Consider the following 22,579-nt stretch of genomic DNA (forward strand, 5'->3'; position numbering starts at 1 on the left):
CATGCCTGGCGAGAGAGCTCACTGCACTCAGCTTCAGCTGCCCCTCTCTGCAAAGGGGGACCCCTGTGAGGTCCAGGAAGATGCCATGAGATGGAGTGTAGGGTAGCACGAGCTGCCAAGCAGTAGGTGCCCTGCCCCAGTCCTGCCGGCTTTGGGGTGGGCTCTTGGAGCTTGGTGTCTGCTCCTTGGCCTGCCAATCTGCCCCCCACCCTGGGGCTCTGGCTGACCCTGTCCCCTGTTTCTGTGGTGGCCCTGACTCTGTCCTTGCTGCCTTCTGCCCCCTGCACTCCCTGTCCCTGTTCTTGGCAGGGTGAGGAAGAGGAGTAGCTCAGGCCTCCAGCCCTTTGGCTGCATTCTCCCTGGGGCCACCTGCCCAAAGTCCAGCTCTGAGCAGGCCCTGCCTCTGCTAAGAAACCTTTCAAGGCTTCCTGCTGCTCCTGGGATCAAAACAAAGCCCCTCAGCTGAGCATCCAAGGCCTCTCTGTGGGCCCCACCTTCCCCTCCTTCCTAACGGCCACTGGCTGCCCACTCACCCCAGTGTAAGGGGGCCATTCCTGGCAGATCCACAAAGGCCATGGTGCCGTGCCTTGGCTCACGCCAGCCACTGGCCTCGGTTGTCCTCTTTCTCTGCCCAGCATCAGCTGCTGTGCTCTGTGAAGCCCTCTTGCCACCCTGAGTCCCCTGACCACCCATCCCGACTCCTCCTGCTGGACCTCTCCCACCCCCAGCCCACAGCCCGGTTCCCTCTCCAGACAGCGCCTGCCGGGCCTGGGCCGGGGGCTGCGTCACTTCTGTGTCTTCAGCATGGGGCCCCCAGCGGGGTGCGTGGTAGGTGCTTACCGAGATTTGTGGCAGGCCCCGGGGAGGCGACTCATTACCTGCTGGGGAGGACGTGGCTCTCAATCTGTCTTCTTGTGTCTGGAAAGGTGCTGATGGGAAAACCGAGCCTCACCGACCGGGTTTCTCTGAAGTTCCTGTCTGATTTGTGAGTTTTGTTGTATTATTTTTTCAATTTTCTCCGAGCATCTGCTACTGTGAAAATTTTCATTATCACTGGCAAAGGTTCCCTCTCATCACCGCTGGCTGCAGGAGATTTCTGATTTCTCTCCCCGTCTGCTCCGAAGCACCTGGGGGCTGAAATGGGTAATGTCCCTGGGCCAGCTGGGCTTTTTCTCAGAAGATCTCAGGAGTGAGCCATCCCTGGCTGGGGCTCCGCGAGGCTGGGAGGCGTTAGCCATGGCGTGTGTCTTGAGGGCTTTGGCTCCTCTCCCTGGGATGCAGGACTGGGCAAGCTGAGAAAGCTAGCTTTGGGGGCTGGACCAGTTGCCTGCACCCCCTTTTCTGTCTGGCTCCCGGGTGTTCCCCTCAGATGCAGGTGCTGGGCGCAAGTGCAGAGGTGCCCCCTCCCCCTGACTCATTCTCTGACAGAGGCACCATCTCAACTTGAGAGGCTGTGTGTTGTCACAACGGCCTTTAGGACGATGATGTGTTGGAAAACAAGGCCCATGCAAAATGTGGGGTGAATGAGAACAGCTGCAGCAGGTAGGACCGGGCTAGGTGTGGCCTCCTCTGGGAGGTGTCCTGCTCGGGGACAGCACCGATGAGCTGAGGGTGGCCTTGGACATGCCCACCTGGCTAACCATCAGCTCAGGCCTCACGCCCCTGGCTTGGGTTTGAGTTGCCCTGTGGTTCTGCACCTGGCTGGGCTGCTTTCTTCTCTGGTCGTAGCTCACTCCTCCTGTAATGGAAATAGGTTAGCTGCACTTACCCGTGTGGTCCAAGTGCTTCTGCAGTACTAACTCCATTCTCATTGCTGACCTATGAGGTCAGGGCTGTCCGAAACCCATTTATAGAGTGGTGCACAGAGAGGGTGTGACTGGCCCAAAAGCCACACGCAGAGTAGGGACTACAGCCCAGGTAGTGTGGTGCCAGAACCCGTCTTCTTACTGCTGGGCCAGCCCACGTCTCCTCATTACTTTCTGTTTCGGTCCCGAAAGGGCTGGACAGTGGCCTGCCACCTTCCCTGTGTCATTGAATGTCCCCTGCACGAAGGTGGCTTTCAGTTTCAAAGGGGCCAGGAAGGAGGGTGCTCAGCACTTGGTCCATGAATGAATAGCCACTTCCCAAGGGAAGGAGTCAGCATTTTAGAACTTATCCAAGACACATTTTATGCCGGAGGCTGTGTTTTCCTGTCTTGTGTGTGATGCAGGCGCCATGATCTGTTCTTCCCTGCCTTCCCCCAATTTTACAAAATAAGACACGTGGCGTGGAGTGACCGGCCCAGGCTCCAGGCTGCTAAGTGACAGAGCGGGGATGGGGCTCGGATCCGTGACTGCCAAGTCTGCGCTCTTCGCATGGTCCGGGCTGCCTCCCAGGGGCTCCCATGGGCTGGCTGGACACAGTGTGCTTTAAGGGACACCTCCAGCAACTTCGCCCTCTGCCGTTTTGTTCACAGTCCCCCGCAGTGGGGGTTTTGGCTAGTAGGTGTGGACAACAGCCAACTTGGACTTAGCCACACAGGACCATGACAAGGAGGATGTAAGGAATAGAAGGGACCTGGGGTGGCAGAACCAGCTCCTGCCACCCCTGCCACCACCGCTGCTCTCTCCCTCCTGCCCTGGGGTTGTGTGACAAGGACTGCAGGGCAGCAGTGTGTGGAGCAGTGAGGGGCGTGTGGGGCTGTCCCTCCCTGGTCATCTCCCTGGGCTTGGCTGCAAGGCATGCTGGGGCTTGACGGCAGCTAAGTGGGGCGGCTGGTCTGGGCCAAGTGCAGGAGGGGCTGAGCCTGTGGAGGGCTGGCCCTGAACCTGTGGAGGGCTGGCCCTGAGGAGGGATCTGCAGCCCAAACGCCTTGCTTAAGGGATGTCATGCAATTGGCAATGTTGAGCTCATGGCTTGCTTCTGGAGGGTGGGCGTAGCTCTCCCAGTCTTGGGATCAGGGAAGGTGGAGGTTGGATTGGGGACTCTTTTGGATCAAGAGCCTATCAGGTGCAGGGATGCCGCCCTCCTCTGGAGAGAGTGGGCTAGCCCTGCCCACTGGAAGGCTTCAGGTCAGTGCTCTGGTCCCGGCCCCCACCAGGTGACAGGCCAGGGAGTGGCACAGAGGGCTGCATCCACACACACCTGGCCCACCCAGGCGGTCAGCGAGGGAGCGAGTGGGTGTGGGTGTCCCTGAGGATGGTCACCCCAGAGACACACCCACAGGGTGGTGACCAGCATTGCCTAAGGTTTGCCTGGTGAGCGCAGCCATCTCGGGCTGCCCCAGTGATGCCAGGTGGGCCAGGGCCGAGGTTATGTTCACCTCGCGTTGTTCTGTCATTTGCTGCTCAGAGACATCTGGGTGCCCAGCTCCATGCTGGGTGCTGGGGACAGAGAGGTCCTCAGGGAGCTCAGTGCAGTTGGTGACAGAGACCCATGAACAGTTGATGACACTGTTAGAGCTGCAATTGTGTCTAAAGCAGGGGATGACATCAGAGGAAGAGCCTGTATTGTTCTGGGTGTGGGCTGAGGAAGGGGCTTCCCAGGTAGACAAGGACCCAGGAGGGGACAGAGGTGTGAGTTTCTAGCAGAGGAACAGCAGGTGCAGAGACCAGGAAGCCTGACACAGCACAGCCTCCAACCCCCCATGCTGTGCCTGCAGGTTGCCCCCTGGAAGTCTGCCGGCCAAGCTGCGGGACCAGTGCAGGGCTTTGGAGCTGGGGCTGGGGGCTGGTGGGGCTGGCAGGATGGGTCACTCCAGCCTTCCGTGGAGGGGCCACTGGCCAAGAGGTGAAGTGTCCTGCTGCACTAATCCCCTGGGATGGGAGGGACTGGACCGCCGGGGCCTAGCAGGTGGGCATCCTGGGTTAGCTTCTGAACCAGGGCAGAGACGTGAGCCAAGAAACAGACAGGGGCCCTGTCCCTCTGGAGCAATCAGCCCACCAAGGGGAGAGGGCACAGGCTGGGGCGAGTGAGGTTCCCACCTACACACATGCACACACCTGTGTTGGTGCACACACACACACTCACGCATGCACAGAGCTGACACTCGGGAGGTAAGAAGCCGTGACAAGGAGGATGGGAGAGAGCCAGAGAAGACTAGAAACAGCCAGACGTGGGCTGGGATGGGAAGGGAGAACAAGAGACCTCACTGAGCCTCAGTGCCCCATCTGGGCGGGCCACTGGGGCTTGGGAAGGAGCGTACAGGCTGGGGTGGGGGCCTGGTGTCTTGTTTTTTGGGAGAGAATTGCAGGCGGGGGAGGAGAAAGGAGGATACTCGATCTGGCCCGGGTGGCCTGGGGTGCAGGCAGGCTCCGTGGTTCGGCCCGTCCCTGTATGTGTAACTGTGGGCTCTGGTTCCTCAGTCCTGGTCCAGGGGCCTCTGAGCAGCCTGTTGCTAGGAGACCAGGCTGGCCTGAGGACGGCTGGGAGGAGATGGCCTGGCTGCTTCCTCCTGGAGCCTGTTCTGGAGGGCAGTGGCTGTTCTCTGTCCCCATGGCCCAGCGGCTTCTGTAGAGGTGGCACCTACAAAGGCACCAACCCCACAGGCATGTGGGTTTCAGCGAGGCTGCCCTGCTTCTTCCCCAGGGCCAGACCACGCTTGGTGTCTGGCCGAGAGGGACCCGGGCTTTTCTGCTCAACAGGGCTGAGCCCGCCACCGGCTGAGACACCCTGAATGAGGAGTTGGCCCCAAACTCCCCTCACCCCTACTTGGCCAGGACTCCCAAAGGCAGGGTCCCATCTGAGAGGGCTGGGTACTAACAACAGAAGTTACTCCTTTTTTGAGCATTTACCATGTACCAGATGTTCTAAACTTTTTACATAAATGAGCTCATTTAATCCTTATGACAACCCTAGGAGGTGGGAGCTATTGTCCATTTACGCGTGAGGGGCTGAGGCTGGGGAGGCTGAGTGGCTGCTGAGTGTGCACAGCTGTAACCGTGGGTCCGCCTGTCCCGGGCCATGCTCTTACCTGTGGGGTCAGAGGCAGCTCAGGGTTTGAACCCAGGGTCCCCTGTGATTTTAGGCAATGGGTCTCTGCTCTTGTTCCTCCTGTCTAGAGTGTGGTAGCAGCACCCACTTCGCAGGGAGGCCATGGGGTTCAGCGATTAGGTGGGGGGCCCTGGCATGGCACCTGGTGGCGTTCTGTGAAAGGGGCTCCCTTTGTCCTCACCCACTGCCCGGGGCAGAGGGGCCGTGTCCTCACCCCCACCCTAAGCACTGCCACCACCTTTTCTTCTTTTTCAGTCTTTCTCTTAACAGAGCTGGGAGCACCATCTTGGTTACCCGGGATCCTTTTCTGAACCCAGCCTACCCAGGCTGTGGCCACACAAGGGTGTCCCATGTCTCTCTTGTACCCCTTCCTCCTTTAGTCATGTCCTGGGTACAGCTGAGTGCCCCTGGGGCTCCCTGTGCTGTGCCCGGGGTCTCCAGGCCTGTCCTTCCTGAGCTGCTTCTGCATCACGGTCTTGGGCCCTGGAACCAGCAGTTCTCAGGTCGGTCACTTGTCTCCCCTCGCTGCCAGCTCCAGGACAGCACTGTCACTTTCTCTGAAGCTTCTCATTGTCCTTTGCTCACCCCTAAGCGATCCCTCCTTCCTGCGCAGAATTAGATGAAGTGAGTTATTGAGGGTCCCCCCTCCCCCACCCCTGGCTTATCCCTTCAGAGGTTGGCTTATGGGCTAAGGTCTAGGAGGCCCCAAAGTCCGAGATCTTTCTTCTCATTGTGCTGCCCAAGGCTAGCGCTGTTCTTGGACAAGGCGGAGTTGCCACTGCCTCATTCCTAAAATAAGCCCCATCCCATTGATTCTCCGGGTTACTCATGTAGCACTGATATTTCAAATGACCTCCTTAGTGTGTACGCATCTGTGCTTTCGCTTAACTCAGTCCATCACCCAGCATCCTCTGCACGTCTCTGCGTCAATCCCTGAGCCTGGAGATACAGAAAGCCGTGAGCCTAAGTCCCTCTTCTTGGGACCTTAGGAATTAAGCATGAGATGGTATAATAGATACTCAACAGACGTGTGCTAGGATAAAGTGTTCCTGCACCTGCAGGAAAAGGGTGGTTAACTTTGCCTAGCAAGGAGGGAAGTCAAAGAAATTTCCATAGAGGAGGAGGCATTTGGGGTGTGTTTTGGGGGATGAGTAGGAGTTTGAGAGGCAGAGTAGAGGAGGGAGAGCATTCAGGGAAATGGAAGCAGCTTGCACAAATTCAGAGATTAGGGATGGGCATGTCAGCAGGAGAATAGGCAGCACTGGCGCGTGAAGGCTGAAATAGGCGGCACATCCTGATGTGGGGAGCAGGGGTGACGGGGGTCTCACAAGCTGCACTTGGCTCACGGGCAGTGGGAGCGTGGCAGGTGTTTGAGGGGCGCTCGGTGCTGAACTGCAGTGTGTACAGTGGGTTGGAGAGAGAAGGGCCGGAGGCAGGGAGACTGGTTGGCGTAGACGTTCAGAGGTGGGGTGAGGGGGTGGCCTCTTGTGGGCTGGCCGAGGGGCTGGTGGGGAGCCCAGGAGGAGCCGTCTGGGCTCAGGTGCCGAGAGTCTTGCAGGAGGCCGATGCCTAGCTGCTTTCGAGGTTTTCCGCGGTGTTCCTCCGTGGTCTCAGCACTGCCCTGATTTAACTTTCGCAGTGTCGGCTTCTGTGCGAATCTCGGCTGGGGAGCCTGGCGTTCCATTGGCGGAGCAGTAAAAGTCATTAACGAGGAGCTGGAGAGCTATAAATAAGCGAGCATGATCCCACCCAGTGTTCCCTGTGTTTCCAATCCGCGGGAGCAGGGAATTGGTTTTGATTCATTAATTGGCACAGGAATGAGGCCCCAGAGATCCCATGGTGCTGCCGGTTCTTCTCCACCCTCAGGCTTCGCACGTCCCGACACCAACTGTCCACCTGTCCCGGGCTACAGTTCGTCACCCGGTGGGACTGCTCCCCACAGCCTCCCTGGGCTGGGCTGAGACGGAGGCCAGGGAGTCGTGGGGGCTGCCAGCCTGGTGGGGCTCCCAGTGAGACACCCACCCGGGTCCTGCTGCCCAGGCAAGGCCTCGGGCCCAGCCCCCCTTCCTCCTCACAGTCCCCTTGACCCCCTGGAAGCTCTCAGTGAACTCCTTAAAATGGAGTGTTGGCCTGAAGAAACTAACTCCCCTTCTCCAAAGTGTGGGATATGGCTTTGCCTTTTGGTGAACACGGGCATCATGGGACCTTGGCAAGTTTGCAAACTGTGTCTCACCCGTGAAATCTGGACCTAGTAGTATCTTCGAGGGTTGTTAGGAGCATGAAATAGATCGTTGCTCTGCTCTGCCACGCCAGGCACTGGGCCGGCCAGGGGCCGGGAGGGTGAGCAGTGCAGGTGCTCCTGCTCGTGGGCTCATCGGCCAGAGAATGAGCCCACTGGCAGTGGCCGCACACAATATTCCACACTGAAGGTCCCACAACCCTCCCCTGAGCTCCTGACCCCAGCCACCCCCCCATCTGAGATCTCCGCTTGGCAGCTCACACTTGCTGTGTGAACACTGAGCTCCCTGGGCAGCGAGCCTACGCCCAGTCTCAGGGAAGCGGCACCCCGGCCACCCACTTGTTCTGAACACTTCCCTCTGACCGGCCCTCTGCACCCAAGCCATCGCCAGCCCTGGAGGCTTTACTTCCCGAATGTATCTTGACTCCATCAGCTTTCCCCCACGCCACTGCCATCACGTTGTCCAAACCACCGTCACCTCCCAGTGGACCCACACTCGTCCAGCCTCCCCACTCCAATCCACACACCCTCCATTCTACACACCACAGTGGACTATGCGCTCACCCTCCTGGCACCTGGCCGGCCCAGTGCCTGGCGTGGTGGAGCAGAGCAACAAACTATTTAGACTCTGGAGGATAAGCCCTACTAGGTCCAGACTTCACAGGGGAGACACAGTTTGCAAACTTGCCAAGGTCCCATGATGCTCATGTTCACCAAAAGGCAAACCAAAAGCCCAGGGTTTATTGTTCAAAAGGAGGGGTCAAATATGCAAGAGAGGTTGGTGATTCCAAAGAGAGGGTATAAATAATTGATGTGGGTGTGGGGAAAGGCCAGAGGAGGAGCACCCAGAGCTCAGAAGCGGGGAGAAGCCTTAGAGAAGCTTTCTTCCGCAAAGGCCAGCACAAACACAGAGAGGTGTGAAGATCTGGTGGGAGGAGGTCCGGTGAGTTGACTTGGGGTGATGGCTTCTAATTTATGAAGAATGAAGCAAGGTCATTTGTCGAGCTTGGGGAGAAACCTGAGTGGTTTGAGGAGAATGGGAAGAAGGTGGCAGAGAGGGGCAGTGAGGGGGGTGCAGGGTGGGGGGCCCTGCTGAGGTTGGTGACCAGATGTGGCCAGGCTACCACGTTGCCAGGTGCATGGCGCTCTCTGCGGCTCTCTGCTGTTTGCTTGCAGGTGTGGGGAGGGTGGTGGGCAGGTGGACCCACCGTGGGTTGACCTCGGGTTAGGATTTCACTGGCTGAGCTAGATAAGCAAAGAGAGGGTGGCAAGAGAGTCTGCGAGGGAGTGACTGAGGAAACCAGTGAGCGTGCGTGAGGGCGGGTGGGGGGGACTGCAGGTCCCTAGCAGGCTGGAGAGCAGGCTGGAGAGTCGCTGAGGGGCACGGGCTGCAGGAAGGATGGACGCCTGTCGAGGCGTGTCCTGTGCTCTGGAGGGAGGCGCGGGAGTGGCAGGGAGCAGCGGCACACGCCAGGGCCCGAGCTCGAGCACGGGCTTCTTGCGGCCCCGTCACCCACTCCCCCCACTTGATGGTTTTGGTTACCTTTTAAATGTCTTAACAAAAGATGAAAAATATTTACTCTCCATAGATCAATAATTTACTGTGAGTTATGACAATACTAAATTTGGTCAATTATTCATTAGCTATAAAGTATTTATAAATGCTACCTTAATTTAAAGCATTAGCCAATGGAATTCAAATATTAATAAGGCTGGTGCCTGTTGGAAGGAGGAAAGGAAGGCACAGGTAATGAGACTGGCTGGGAGGAGGGAGGGGGCTCGTGGTGGGTAAGATTGTTGCAGGAAAGACGTGGCCCCAGCAGTCCTGCCTGTGGGAGCAGCCGCGGGCTGGCAGCGGTGCTGGACCCCACTGGAGAGACGGTTCCTTCTGGGGAGGCAGGGCTGAGCCCAGGCCCGCCCAGAGCCTGGCTGTGCTTTCTGCTGCCTGCAGAGACCAGCTGAGCCTTGCCAGGCTTCTCTGAGGTGAGGACACCTGTACCCGGCTGCCTCTACCCGGGTGGACGCCCTCTCTTGCCTTGTCTACCTGGAAACCTCCTGTCGTTCTTTAAGGTGGCACCCAGAGGCCAGTTAACACACAGCTGCCAGACGAGGGGCTTGTGACCTCAGAGAGGCAGGGGCTACACGGGCAGATCTCGGCTATTTGGGGACTAGGTGTGGTCTTCTGAGGGGAGCAAGCCCAGGGAACGGGGCATCCGGGGTGTCTGACAGAGGGGAGGGCTGTGCTGGCAGTGGCCGGCGTCATGACCAGAGGTGGCACCAGAAATGGTGGGTCTCTCCTAGCACAAGCATTCTGTGGTATTGCTTCCCCCAGCCTTGGCCTGAGAATTTTCCAGAAATCCCCATGGGGATGGAGAAGAGTGGGCATGGATCAGTGGCAGTGCCCAGAGTGACCTGTGTCTTTCATCTCCAGGGGCCCCTTGCAGCCCCAGTGACTCAGGCCTGCGCCGAGCCTGCAGCTGCCCTGGGAATTCCCATGCAGGGACGGGCTGGGTGGATCCAGCCTGGAATCCTGGTTGTCCCCCCTGCTGGCCACTGTCTCTTCCCAGCACTGGCCACAGAGCTTCCTGGGGTCTGGTTCTGCTGCTCTCTGGCTGTGGCCCTGGGCAAGTGACCAGCACTCTGTGCTCCGATTGATTTTCTCCCCAGGGGATCAGGAAGCTCAGCTGGGGCGAGAGTTGTTGAGTGTGTCCCGTGCAGTGGCCAGTACTGCACCTGGCAGGTCCTGTGTCTGGAGAAGCCCAGGTGGGTGGGATGCTGACACCTCGGGGACAGGGGTGAGAATGTGACTGGATTGTGGAGCTGTGTCTGGGAAGCCTGGCTGAGCCCCCAGGGCTCCTCTCCTCTGGGCCCATCCTGAGCTTTGGGCAGCCTCTCTCCTTTGCGGAGACGCTCCGCTTTCCCGGGACACAGAGCTCGGGTAGGGGGCTTGGAGCTGCTCATTACCGTTCATCTTGATTTCCTTGCTTTCCCAGGGAGCCCTTATCAATCTGTCAAGCCTGCATTGTAATCAAGAGAGAAATCAGCTTTATGACCACATGGTATTGGAGGCAAAGAATTATAACAAAAGCTGTTATCCTCCAGAGAGTTGCAAAAACACCTCTAAGCATGAAGCTGGAGGTTGATGACTTCCAACTTCCTGCTGTGCACCGGGCAGTGCGAATGGCTCTTCACGTACAGCGACCTTCCATGGGACACGCACAGCAATCCTGGGAAGTGGGAGCCATCATCTTTATTTGCCGGGGGGAAAACCCAAACCAACCAGAAGCCCAGAGGGGACCAGCCCTGTGCCCACAGTCCCACACTGTGGCCCTGGCAGGGCCCAGACTCGGACCCCTGCACGGGGGCTCAGCATCTGTCACCACAACCAGGGCAGGAGTTGTGTAACGTCCCATCTCACACAACCTTGATTAAGCTAATAGCTGATTTGGCTTTGATCTGATGTATTTTGATCTTATTATTTTTATGTTAGAAGCCTCCAAATAACCATCATTTCAACAGTGCCCCAATTAGCAGGCCATTCACAGTGGATTGGAAATTGACTCGCATCGGGCCTCTCCATTAGCGCCTGGGAGAGTCTTCCAGCCTTAATTACCCACCCTGCTCCCGTTCCCGGAACGGAGGCCCGACCGCTTATGGCGCTGCAGGTGGCTGCACGAGGGGTGGGTCAGCAGTGCCCACCACCATGGGGAGGGCTGGCAGCACTGGGGCTGTGGCCACTAATGCCTCTGAAGACCCTGGATATGACTTTGATGGTGAGATGGGGATGTCCAAGGAAGCGGGCAGGAAACTGACATCTGTTTAGCATCTTTCTTGTGCACAGCGTGGTATTGGCACTCGCTGCCCACGTCTAAGTCAGGGCGCCCACAGGCTGTGCTGGTGCAGAGTCTTATCTCTACTTAATAGAAAACAGAGACTAAGAAAGGGGGGTGTCCACGACCACACTGCTACTGACCAGAGGCGCCAAGACTGGCACTTAGGCCTGTGGGATTCTAATGCTCTTTCTGCTGCCCCTGGTGAGGTGGCAGCTGGTGGGGGGGCTGCCTGGTCCTGTGTCACTGTTACTTTGTCCTTTGTGCTGCTCTCCCTGTGGCGGGCCCTGAAAGGGGTCAAAACGCTTTCTTTCCGCCGAGGCTAACCCCACATGAGGTCACCCCTCCTGTGTGCCCCAGGCAGCTTCCTCTCTCTTTGCTGAATCATGGGGTCTGTCTCCTCTGCGGGTCCTAAGCTCCTCAAAGGTGGGACCTGTGGTCATACTGCTCTTCCTGCCACCGTGCTCAGGGCCGGGGCTCGCGTGTTGTGGGGGTGCCGAGCATATGTACGAAAACTACAGGTGGGCAGGAGCCAGTCTGCAGTGCGCAGCGGCATGTGTGCCCAGATGGGGAAACTGAGGCTCAGAGAGGTTCTGCGACTTCAGAACCTGGTGTATATGGAGTGGGAACAGGACTTACCATTATAAGTCAGGTGATGACTTGGGAGGGAGCCAGGCAGGTGGGGCAACAAGAGCCAGGAGTGACTGATGGCTACAGGCAGGACTGTCCCTTGCGGGTCCTGGGATAGGACCATCCCTCCACAATGAAGGGCGGGGGCTCCTGGGCAACTTATGCCTGAGTGATGTGCAGTTTATTTTATAAGATTCTTTTTAAAACTGTGAATGCAATGCGTTGGCATTGAAGAGGGCACGCACAAGAGAAGAAAAAAAATTATTCATCGTCATAGCACCTTAGTTTTTGGTGTTTTCTCCTGCCTTTTGCGTAAGTGTGCTTTCTATCTAGCTGTAATCATGGTGAGCATACAATTTTGTGCCCTGGTTTTCTTACTGGGCCAGCGCTCAGAAGCACTTTCCCCATGTGTGTGGCAACATGCATTGTGCAGCCTCCCGTCTCATTTTCTGGAAAATGGACGCAGTGATCCCTGCTCTACATGGGAGTCCTGAGAGTAATGTGAATTCCCATGTATAAGGGACAGAGAATTTGACACAGAGCAAATTCTTGCACAACAGTCCTTCCTCCTTCATCGCTTTCCTACTTATCCATTATTAGAGGATTATTTTCTTTTTCTGAAGGAACTATCTGTTCATGTCACGAAATTTTGGCAAATAGAGAAAAGAAAGAAAACCATTTCTAGGCTTCTTCTAAATTGCAGTCACTTTTAACATTGTGCAATATTTCCTTCTGGTCTTTCTTTTATGCATGTTGATGTTTTCTTTAATTGATATCATAAAATATGTACAATTTTGTATTATTTTCACATACCTTTTTATGACAAGCACTTTTCTGAGTTACTGTCGTATCTTCATGAAGCGTTTTAAGGGCTGCTTACACGTTCAGCAAACAGAGCACTTTTATAACCACGCGCCAATTTGCATCTTTTAGGTTATTAGCAATATTCCAAGAGTATGGATAAGTGTCTTCTGAATGGTTTTGGATCTGGTGCTGCTCCCCTGGTTTGGACAGGTGCCCAGAGAGGGATTATTGATCAGGGACATGGAAATGTCAAGGCTCCTGGTCTCCTTGCACGAGTCTTTACGGCCTGCCGTGCCCAGGGCTTGGCATGTGCCTGGGGAGGGACCCTTGTCCTCCCGGAGCTTCGGGGCCAGTGGGAGAGCCAGACGGCTACCAGGCAACATGTGGTGCCATGATAGGGGAAGTTCGGTGAAGGGGTGTCACACCATGAGGGTCGGAGCCAGGCTGGGGCTGTGGAGTCTGCGTCCTGAAGCAAGCGTGAGCGTGAAAGGTGAAGAGGTGAGTCGGAGGGGCCGGGTGGGCAGCTGGTTGGAGCACAGCAGCGGTGGGTGGTGAGGAGCTGGGCTGCAGGCCTGGGAGCCTGCAGGACCACCGTGAGGAGGAGTCTGACTTCATCTCCAAGGACCGTGGGAGGGACTGCAGGGCTTTAAACAGGGCGTGACACAACTGGGTTTCTGTTTAGGAGACAACTCGGCCACGTTCCACCCGGCTGGGGGGTGTGCAGAGCGTCTGGGGCGGGCGGGGGGGGGGGAGGCTGTGAGATTCCCAAGAGAGACTTCACTGTCCATTGTTTGACCACCCCTGCCCCTGGCCTTGTGTTTGGAGGCCGAGGGTTCAGCAGGGAGGACTGTGGCGTGTGAGTTATCGTCCTGCTAATGCTGGTGACAGCGCCAGGTGAGCGCCCTCCTGTGGGGAGCCGCCGGCCTTTGGGCCCCGCAGAGTGTGGGGGGCCCTCCCCTTCCCAAACCTCCCCCAGCCGCCCCCTGCCTTGCTCCTTGGGTTTGGTCGCCCTGTTCTTCTCCCCTTCTCCTGGCCCTGTCTGAGGCGTTGCATAAACCCAAGGGCTCTCGGCGGAAAGGACTGCATTGTCAAAGTTGTTCAGAGTCTGCCGTGTGCAGCAGATGGCCGGCTGCCACTCACAGGCTGTGTTTTGAAGCTGCATCTGCTTCCCCACATTGCTGCCCTCACAGAAGCCATTAGTAAGAAATGTTTGCCTCCAAACTGGTGTGGTGGGTTGCGGCGCTGGGAGGGGCATCTCTCTGTTAGCCGGTGTGATGCCCCAAGAAGGCGCGGGCGGGTGGCTAAAAGGGGATGCCCCTCGTGGTCACGGGAGGACTTCCCAAGATGAGCTCCTTGGTGCGTCAACCCTACACACGCCATGTGCCTTTGTTGTGCTCCTCCTCCACACCAAGGTGACCGCTCGAGCGGCGGGGGCATCCTCCTCTGTTACTGTCAAGTGGCTTTTCAATAATCCTGGGCTTCTGGGACAGCTGCCTCATCTGGGGTTTGACCCAGAATTTTTATGATGTGAATCAAGTGGACTTGGCCAGAAGACCTAGGGTTTCTGCCTTTTTTTTTTTTTTTTGCCTACAACCTGTGTCCTCTGGGGTAAGTGTCTGCCTGACTTTCTGGTGTCGTTTGGTCCCTTCATCCCCAATCAGTTCAGTTGAGCCAACTATCGTGGAGCACGAGGCATATTCTCCACCCCTGGCCAGGCCACGCGGGGAACAGATCAGCACAATGCGTTTTTGGCCCATAAACGGCTCCTGGTCCCAGGTGGGAAATGGGATGGCTAATTTCACAGCTCTGTTGGGAGGTGGGTCATGCAGACTTGGGATGGATCCCCGTTTTGCCGTCCCTCCTGGAGTAGCCTGGGGCAAATGACTCTGCCCCTTCTGACCTCCATTTTGTCATCTGTTAAATGGGCACAGAAATGTCTAGCTTGCATTTTCACCAAGGATGTCAACGAGGCTGTGCTCATGAGAGCAGATGGCCTCGCCGGGGCTGGGTTCTTGGTCCCTGGGGGGAGGGGAGTTTCAGGTGGCACCAGGGTGAGGTGCTGGGCGTGGGCCACGCGAGTGGAAGCTGGTGCAGCATCACCCGATGCTGACCCGTGTTTCTCTCTCTCCCCCCTCTCTTCCAGCCTGTGATCTCATGACCCAGGGGATTTTGGCCTTGGTCACGTCCACCGGCTGTGCATCCGCCAACGCCCTGCAGTCCCTCACGGACGCCATGCACATCCCCCACCTCTTTGTCCAGCGCAACCCGGGGGGGTCACCGCGCACCGCCTGCCACCTGAACCCCAGCCCCGATGGCGAGGCCTACACACTGGCCTCGAGGCCGCCAGTCCGCCTCAACGACGTCATGCTCAGGCTGGTGACAGAGCTCCGCTGGCAGAAGTTCGTCATGTTCTATGACAGCGAGTACGGTGAGTGGGTGGGCGGGCGGAGGTGCAGGGACAGGCCAGGGGTGGGGAGGCCCAAGAGTGGCTGGGGCCGTGGCGGGCGGCAGGTGGGCAGAGCTGAGTGGGTCTCGGGGTGGTAGGGCCCGGCTTGAGCCTCAGGAGTGGGGGGAGGTGCCAAACGGATCCACAGACAGGCACTAAAGTTGCCTAGCAACCACCTTATCATGACAGCTGAAGTTTGAGTCATTGTGGAGGTTTCGATAAAATATTAATAAACTGCTGGCAGGGATCTGAAGGGCGCATGCTGGCGGTGGTGGAGGCCGGCCAGCACGGCCCTCCCGGAGGCCTCCGCTCCGGCGGCTGCCCTTCACCCTGGGCCGTCGCCGGCCTTCTCTGCCCTGGCCCCATCGCCTGATCTGCCCTCGGCTTCAGGGTCGCAGGCCGGGCAAAGGTCAGGGGGAGGGAGGGTGTGGGGACGCTGGGCATGGCTTCTTTGAAGACCTCTCCTAAGAAGAAAATCATAATTTGCTCGTTAGGAAACCTCAGAAATGGGCTTTGGAGGAATGGCTTCAGGTTTTCTTATGGCTGCTCTGTAAAAACAGACCTAGTCCTGAGATGAAATGGTGTCCTTGTTTTGTGCTTTTTGGAAAAAAAATTTTAAAAACCATTCTGAGAAAAGTTAGACTCACGTGCAATTGTAAGAAGCAATACGGGAAGATCCCGCGTGCCCAGGTTCCCCGGTGGTAAGATCCTGTGTAAGCGCAGTGTAGGGTCACAACCAGGGTTTGATACGGAGCACACCCTTGTCCATGTGTCACCTGCTCCCATGCGCCACACTGCCATGCAGATCTGCTCCTGTGCAGTGTTATCACATGTGTGGGCTCCTGGGACCACCGGTCAGGATGCAGACACTCCCTCACGAGGACCCGCCCCACCCCCAGCCTGTGTTAGAGGGTGTGGGGCACACTTGAGGGTTAGCAGCCCCGTGGCCAGGGCCAGGGTGGAATGGGCGGACCTTCAAAAGTTCCATTTTTGTCTCTTGGTGAAATAATTCCTTTGCCAAGAATGTAACTAAGAAAAGAAATCAGCATATGTTTGCATTTGCCTAAATACTCTGCTGCTCTAAGACCGGAATGTTGTCCTCAGCTCTTGAGCAAATATGCTATTTGGAGTCTTCCAGGAAGAATTGAAAGAGCAAACAGTCACAGTGCTGAAATAATGATGAGGTGGTGATGGGGACAAGGGTGGCCCGAGGCTCTGGAGAGCTGAAACTGGACTCTGTCCTGGACCTGGCCTCTCCCTCCGACCCTCCCACCCCTGCTCGGTCCCTGGCCCCTGGGGAGGAGTTGAAGACCTTGTAACTGCTCTGAGGTGCACACAGGCATCTCTTAGGGGCCAAGCCTTCCCCTGAGACCCCCTGGGCTGCAGGCTCAACCCCAAAGTCCAGTCTGCTTTGAGGCTGGGTCCTGTGGGGAGGGGTGGACATGTCCAGGGCTGGGGATACAGTGGTCCAGTGTGCCCAGGACCTTCCCACCCCACCTCTCCCCTTGTGCTCTGGCCTGCAGACATAGTTCTCCCCAGGGCCTGGGAGGGGCCTTGGTGGGAGCCTCGGCCACTGGGGGGTAGATGATCCGCTTTCCAGCCTGCCCACCACGTCTGGGCTCCTGTGACTCCTGCAGACGAATGAGGCCTGGTGACACTTGCCTAAACCCTGTGTTTTCTCATTGCACCCCTTTCCCCCACTCCGCTCAAGAAGCAATTCCTCAAAGGTCATCCCTGAACCCCGCCTGTCCCACAGAGCTGGCACCATGGTTACACCCTCTCGCAGACACGCTTCTGCCCTCACCTCTTGGCTAGTCTTAACACTCACGAGGGCTGGTTCTCAATGAACCCTGGACTCCAGGCCAGGCAGTAAGCTCCAGGAAAGGGGCTCTGTGCTTTTTCCCTGCTGCACAGAGTAGCCCCTCAAGAAATAGTCACCGTGTGAATGAACATGGATGACATGGAGTTTTCAAACAATTTTGCACAAGACAAAGGAGAAATGGGGGAAAGACGGGGTACCTGATAGCCTGACCCCTGAGTCCGAGTTGGGGTGGTGGGCTGGGAGACAGACGTTTCATTCTGCAGACACCCTCCCCCGCCGCTCCTCTCTCTCCTACTCAGAACCTCCAACCAGAATGAAACGTGTGCCCCCTCTTTTCTGATGGGCACCTTTGCTACCTTGGGTGGGGTTGAAGTTGGTTTCTAATCAGACTGCCTTTTTTCAGTAATTCCATAAGGATGCAGGGGGACCAGTAGCTTGCATCCGGTGGGCCACTGTGGGGGGTTGGTGAGGCTTCCCTAGGTACCGTGTGGGAAGGATTCTGAGGCTGTACATGGGCTCAGCAAGAGAAGGCACCATGATCACTCCGTGAGGCTTCCATGGCGGAAGCGGGAGCCTGTCGGAGATCTGCAGGTTGGTGGATGCTGACCTGGGAGGTGGAGGTGAGTGGGGCACCTTGGAGCTGCCATCCGCAGTCGGAAGACTGGCAGAGCCTGGGCACCCACAGCGCTGTCCAGGGTGCTGACCCATTGGCTTCCAGCTTTCTGGAGGCCAGAGAGCTCTTTTATTGGATTGTGCAGGACCTCCCGCCTTTGCCTGCCCTGGTCGTTGGCCTCCTGATTTGGCAACACTTGAGGCTGGGTTTCTGCCCCTACACATTCTCTGTAGAATTGTAGCTACCCCAACACCCACTGCTCGTCCCGGCTTTTCCCTTCACGCACAGCCCAGCCTCTGGCCCGCTTTCCAGCACAGCTCGTGTTAGGTGAGCCAAGGCAGTTGCAGCCTACATGCCGTTCAATGCAGCACATCTGGCCCTTAGAATGCTGGGGTGGCCGCTCCCTCAGCACGCTGGCACAGGCCTGTCCCAGCAGCACTCGGGGGTGAATGTACATTGCCCGGACGGCCAAGACAAACCCTGCCTCCTGACCTCCTCAGGGCCCCTCTTCCACCCCAGGCACTGCAGCGCTGGCTGCAGATGAGCCCAATTAACAAGCAAATTGAGTGTAAGGACTGTTTCATTTCTTCCAAAGTCAAACAGAAGTGGTTTAGGGACATAGTGACTCTTTGATGCTGATCTGCAAGTCTCTTTACACATATTTCATGCTAGCCACCCAACAACACTCTGAGGGGGGATTATTGCTGTGTTTTACAGATGAGGAAAATGAGGCTGGGAGAAGTTTTCTTTGACTTTCAGACCCGTGTATTCAAGGCATCATCTTAATTCTGTAATTTGGGGCTTGCTAGGCTCTAGCTTTTCTCTCCTGATGCCGAGAGGGAGGGAGGGGTGGTCTGGAAGGGACTTGGCAGGCCTTAGGCTGGTGCAGTCAGTTGCTTTAGTGAACATGGTACGTAGGCTCCCACCTTTGCAGGGCGAGGCCTGATTCTTCCTCATTTTCCCATCAGCTCTTTTTGAACCCCGGAGTGTCCTGCCCCAGGTGGAGCCTGGGCACTGTGCGTGCAGGTTGGGAGGTGGAAATCAGAGACAGAATTTGGCAGAGGGGTGAGAGAGGAGTTGGTGTGTGTGTGGTTTACAAAATGTAAGATGTGCCATTTGGTAAAATTCCATTGAAAATACTTGTATGCTTGTTGTGACAGCGAAAGGAAATGAAAGAGAAACTGACATTTTTGGAGAGAAAATTTGTAAGATTAAAATACCAAAAGTTTGGATCAAACAGAACAGAGAACTTTCTGACTTGCCACTTCAAATGCTGGGATATTCGTGTGTGTGTGTGTGTGTGTGTGTGTGTGGTGGGGGTGGTGCTGGTAGCCGTAGCCACGATTTCCCTCTACTGAAACAATTTGGATGAGGGTTGTAATTATGATGGGATCTTAGATATGTTTGACTCATTCATTCAACAGATACTCACTGAGTCCCTCCCGGGTGCCGTGTATTTCGCTAGGCACTCATTTTAGGTGAAGACACAGACTGGTGAAGTAGCTTGGCTCGTGTTGCACAGGGCTGGGACTGGAAGCCAGGACCCGGGCGCTCTTCCCTCCCCGGCATCTCCAGGGTGTGGTGGACCCCTCTGGGCCTCTGGGCCAACTCTCAGGCCTGGAATGGGTTGGGAACTGAGATTCTGCAGAAACAAAATATCAGGGCTCTGTATGAGTGAGTGCTGTCTGTTTGTTCTAGTTTTAATTTTTTGTTTTTTAAATTGAAAGTTATACATGGTTACAATTTTATGTCCAATAAAGAGAATAAGAATAAAGCGAATACTCATGAACCCACAATCAGTTTAAAAAATATCAGGGAGCCCTGTGTGCTTCACCCTGATTTTGTCTTCCCCTGGCAGGGGACGTAACCACTGTCCTGCGTGCTGACCAGTCCCTTGCTTTCCTTGATAGTTTTACTATACTAGTATAGATTCTAAAATACACAATGTTTAGTTGGTTTTTTTGTGAATCTTATATAACACTTCTGTATGCTTCTGTGATTGCTTTTTTCACTCAATATGAGGTTTTCAGGATGTGGGTAGGTATATTAACCATTTTTATTACTATAGAGTATGCCATGATTGATTTATTCATTTCATTGTCAATGGACATTTGGGTGGTTTCTGGGTGTTTGCTATTACAGATAATGCAGATAAGAACATTTTCATATCTGTTTGTTGGTGTTTGTGTGCAAGAGTTTTTGAGGGGCAGAACTGCCGGACTCTTGGGTAGATGCACATTTCCCTTTATTAGGTTAGACCAAATTGTCTTCCAAAGCATCCCTACCTATTCACACTACCATCTGCAGTACAGGAGAGTTCTCCAAGTCCCCCAACCCCACCAACACTTTGTATTGCTTTCCCTGTTAAGTTTCTAGTGTAAAATGTTATCCTACTCTGATTTTAATTTATGTTTTCTTGATGATAGATGAAGTGGAGCACCTTTTCATGTCTTTATGGGCTATTTTTGGTTTTTCTTCTATCAAACACCTGTTTGTAATTGTTATTTTCTTTTGCCCATTTTAAATTTGAGCCTTTTCTTTTGTAAGTTAAGTGTGGCAAATATCTTATTTCAGCTAATTGCTTGTCTTAATGAACAGAAGTTCTTTATTGTATCGTTGTCAAATGTATTCATCTGTTTTATGATTAGCTCTTTCACTTGTCTTATTTAAGAAGTCCTTCCCTACCCAAATGCCATAAAGTTATTTTCCTCCTGAAACCTCCCTCTTTGCATGGGGAACAGATGTCATCCACCTGGCTGGGTGTCCACAGCTAGGCCCTGGCGTCAGCTGTGCCTGGGCCCTGCTGTGAGCCCACCTCTCCTTGCAGCTTGGCCTGATCTTCCTCCCACCCTGACACTACTCTGCGCTGCCGTGCTCCTGGGGCCCATCTTGTTCTTGGTGGTAACTGAAGCAGACTGTGTCAGGGTGTAGGGAGGGCTTCCTGGAGGAGGTGATGTTTGAGCAGGTGCATAAAGGACAAGTAGGAGTTAGGCAAGCAAGGGGCACTGGGGGCGTGGGAAGAGTGTTCCAAGCAGAGGGAAGAGCTTGCTTCCCTCTTCCCAGAGGGAAGGCCTAGGGGCAAAGGAGAGGAGGAAGATCATATGGCTGAATTACGGGCAGTGGCTGGGGATGAGGCTGGAGAGATGGGTCGGAGTAGGCCTTAAAGGCCTCACGGATGAGCTCAGAATCCCCAGGAGTCCCTGAGAGCCATACCTTGCCACTGTGGGTGGTGTCCTTAGGTCCTGTTCCCCATGCTCGGTCCAGAGATCTGAGGGCAGACAGAGGAGACGAGGTCTTCGTGTCCAGAAGGCTCTGGCTCTTTCACCACCTCCTGTCTAGACTCACTGGCTGCAAACAAAAGAGAAGAAACTAACACATGCACAGGAGCCATGATCTGACTGAGGACAAACCACAGGCAGAGTCCGAGCCAGAGGCAAGGCCTGAACTTCTCAGATGCCCCAGGCCTTGTGCCAGCGAGTGACAGCTGTTGTCTCTGTAGCCTGTCTCCATGCTGGGCACCACATGAGAGTGTCAGCTGTCCTACTCATGTCATCCCAACAGCAAGTCTGTGCAGTGGGCTTGTACCATCCCTGTGTTACTCAGGAGGAACAGAGGCTCCGAGAAGTAAAGGGGTTTGCTCTAGCTCCTATGGCTGGTGAGTGGGGCGCTGGGCAGGTCTGATTCCCAAGGCCTGGGTTCACAGCTCTGCTCGTGGCCTCATGGCAAAGCTGTGGGGAGCAAACCTCCCATGCATAAAGTTTTTTCCTAATGTATCTTAAAGACTTACTGTGGCACTGTTGGTAACAGCAGAAATTGATGAGAACCTAAATGTCCACCTTCAGCAAATTGGTTAAATATATTATGATATGTGCATTTAATAGAAAACGATAGTTCTTTATATACTAAGAGGCAATAGTTCCCAAACGTGGTGCTGTTAGCTGACAATAGCAGAGCGAGGCAGTGGTGCGGGTGCTGCTCTGTGCAGAAGCAAGCTCACGTGCCTGTCTCTGAGAGGGCACACATGGCCACTATAAGGAAATTCCGTTTTAGGGAGGGAAACCTAGTGGCTTGGGACAGGGGTGGGAGATACAGTTTTCACTGCGTAATTTCTTGTGCCTTTTGAGTTTTGTATCGAGTGGAAAAAATAAGTGAATAAGAAAGCAAGCATGATTGCCACCCCTCTCTCCCTACTCCTTACCGCCCATGGTGACTTCTCTGAGCTTCAGCTTCCTCCTCCGTGGAACTGGGAGGATAATTTCTGCGCTGTAAGGGTCGAGCACCCAGCAGAGTGCCTGACACGTGGTAAGTGGTCCATACGATCACAGCGAACCATGTGTGGGGACCAGGAGTGGCAGGAACCAGCATTCTTTCCTCACAGCGGTGGGTGCGGGCACTGGGCAGCCTCGGCAGAGTCTTGGGGCAAGAGACTTGGCTGTTTTCCCCTCCACCACTGGCTCAGGATAACCGTTGAGTTTAGTACTTAGGGGCATGGGCTCTGGAGCCGCCTTCTTGGGTTGAATCACACCTCTGCCTCCATAGCTGTGTGACATTGGGCAAGTCACTCAACCTCTCTGTGCAACAGTCTCCTCAGTTGTAACATTGGGATAAGCTAATCATCCTTGCCCGATGTGGTCAATGTCTGGATTAAATGAGTTAATACCTGTGAAGGGTGTAGCCCAGTGCCTGGCACACACCAACTGCTCTGGAACTGTGCCCAGTGGTGGCTCATTCTTTCTTGGCCTCCCAAGGGAGGCCTGATGAAGCTCAGTCCGGCTTGTTCAGCAGCCCAGAATACAACTGTATCGTGGGCGTGTTCTTGGTGCCTGGGGAAGCAGAGAGAGCTCAGGGGTCAGCTCCGTCACCTGCGGGTGCTCTCCATGTGGGTGGGGTTGAGCTGCCTGGGCCCCCCTGATCCTGCCTGCACAGTCACAGGCGGCCCTTTGAGCCTTCTAACCTGGACAGCCCGACTGGGTTTCATAGCAAATGTCTGTCAGCTGTTGGACCTCACCCCCAGAGTCTTCCTGAAGCGAAACCCCCTGGAAGAAGGAGAATTATTGGACAATGTTATTTTAATCAGAGCTCCTTGCTGGCGACGCCTCCTTCCCAGCCCCTGGCAAAGCAGGCCAGGCGACCTATCTTATTAATAACCCACTTCCTGTCATTATGGCATTAGTTTAAATTGAAGTAATAAATACTTTTTCCAGATGAAATGAGTAAATGAGTT

The 22,579-nt window shown here is 55.4% G+C and overlaps 1 protein-coding gene across 1 annotated transcript in view; it reads left to right on the top strand.

Annotated features, from left to right (window-relative positions):
- Window positions 1–22,579, top strand: part of GRID1 (glutamate ionotropic receptor delta type subunit 1) — a 668,927-nt gene that overhangs the window by 133,708 nt on the left and 512,640 nt on the right. Inside the window, exon 3 of the mRNA XM_045568241.1 lies at window positions 14,618–14,902. Coding sequence (XP_045424197.1) covers window positions 14,618–14,902 — 285 coding nt within the window. The remainder of the gene's footprint in view (window positions 1–14,617; window positions 14,903–22,579) is intronic.

This window comes from Lemur catta, chromosome 14, assembly GCF_020740605.2.
Source record: "Lemur catta isolate mLemCat1 chromosome 14, mLemCat1.pri, whole genome shotgun sequence".
Classification (NCBI taxonomy): domain Eukaryota; kingdom Metazoa; phylum Chordata; class Mammalia; order Primates; family Lemuridae; genus Lemur; species Lemur catta.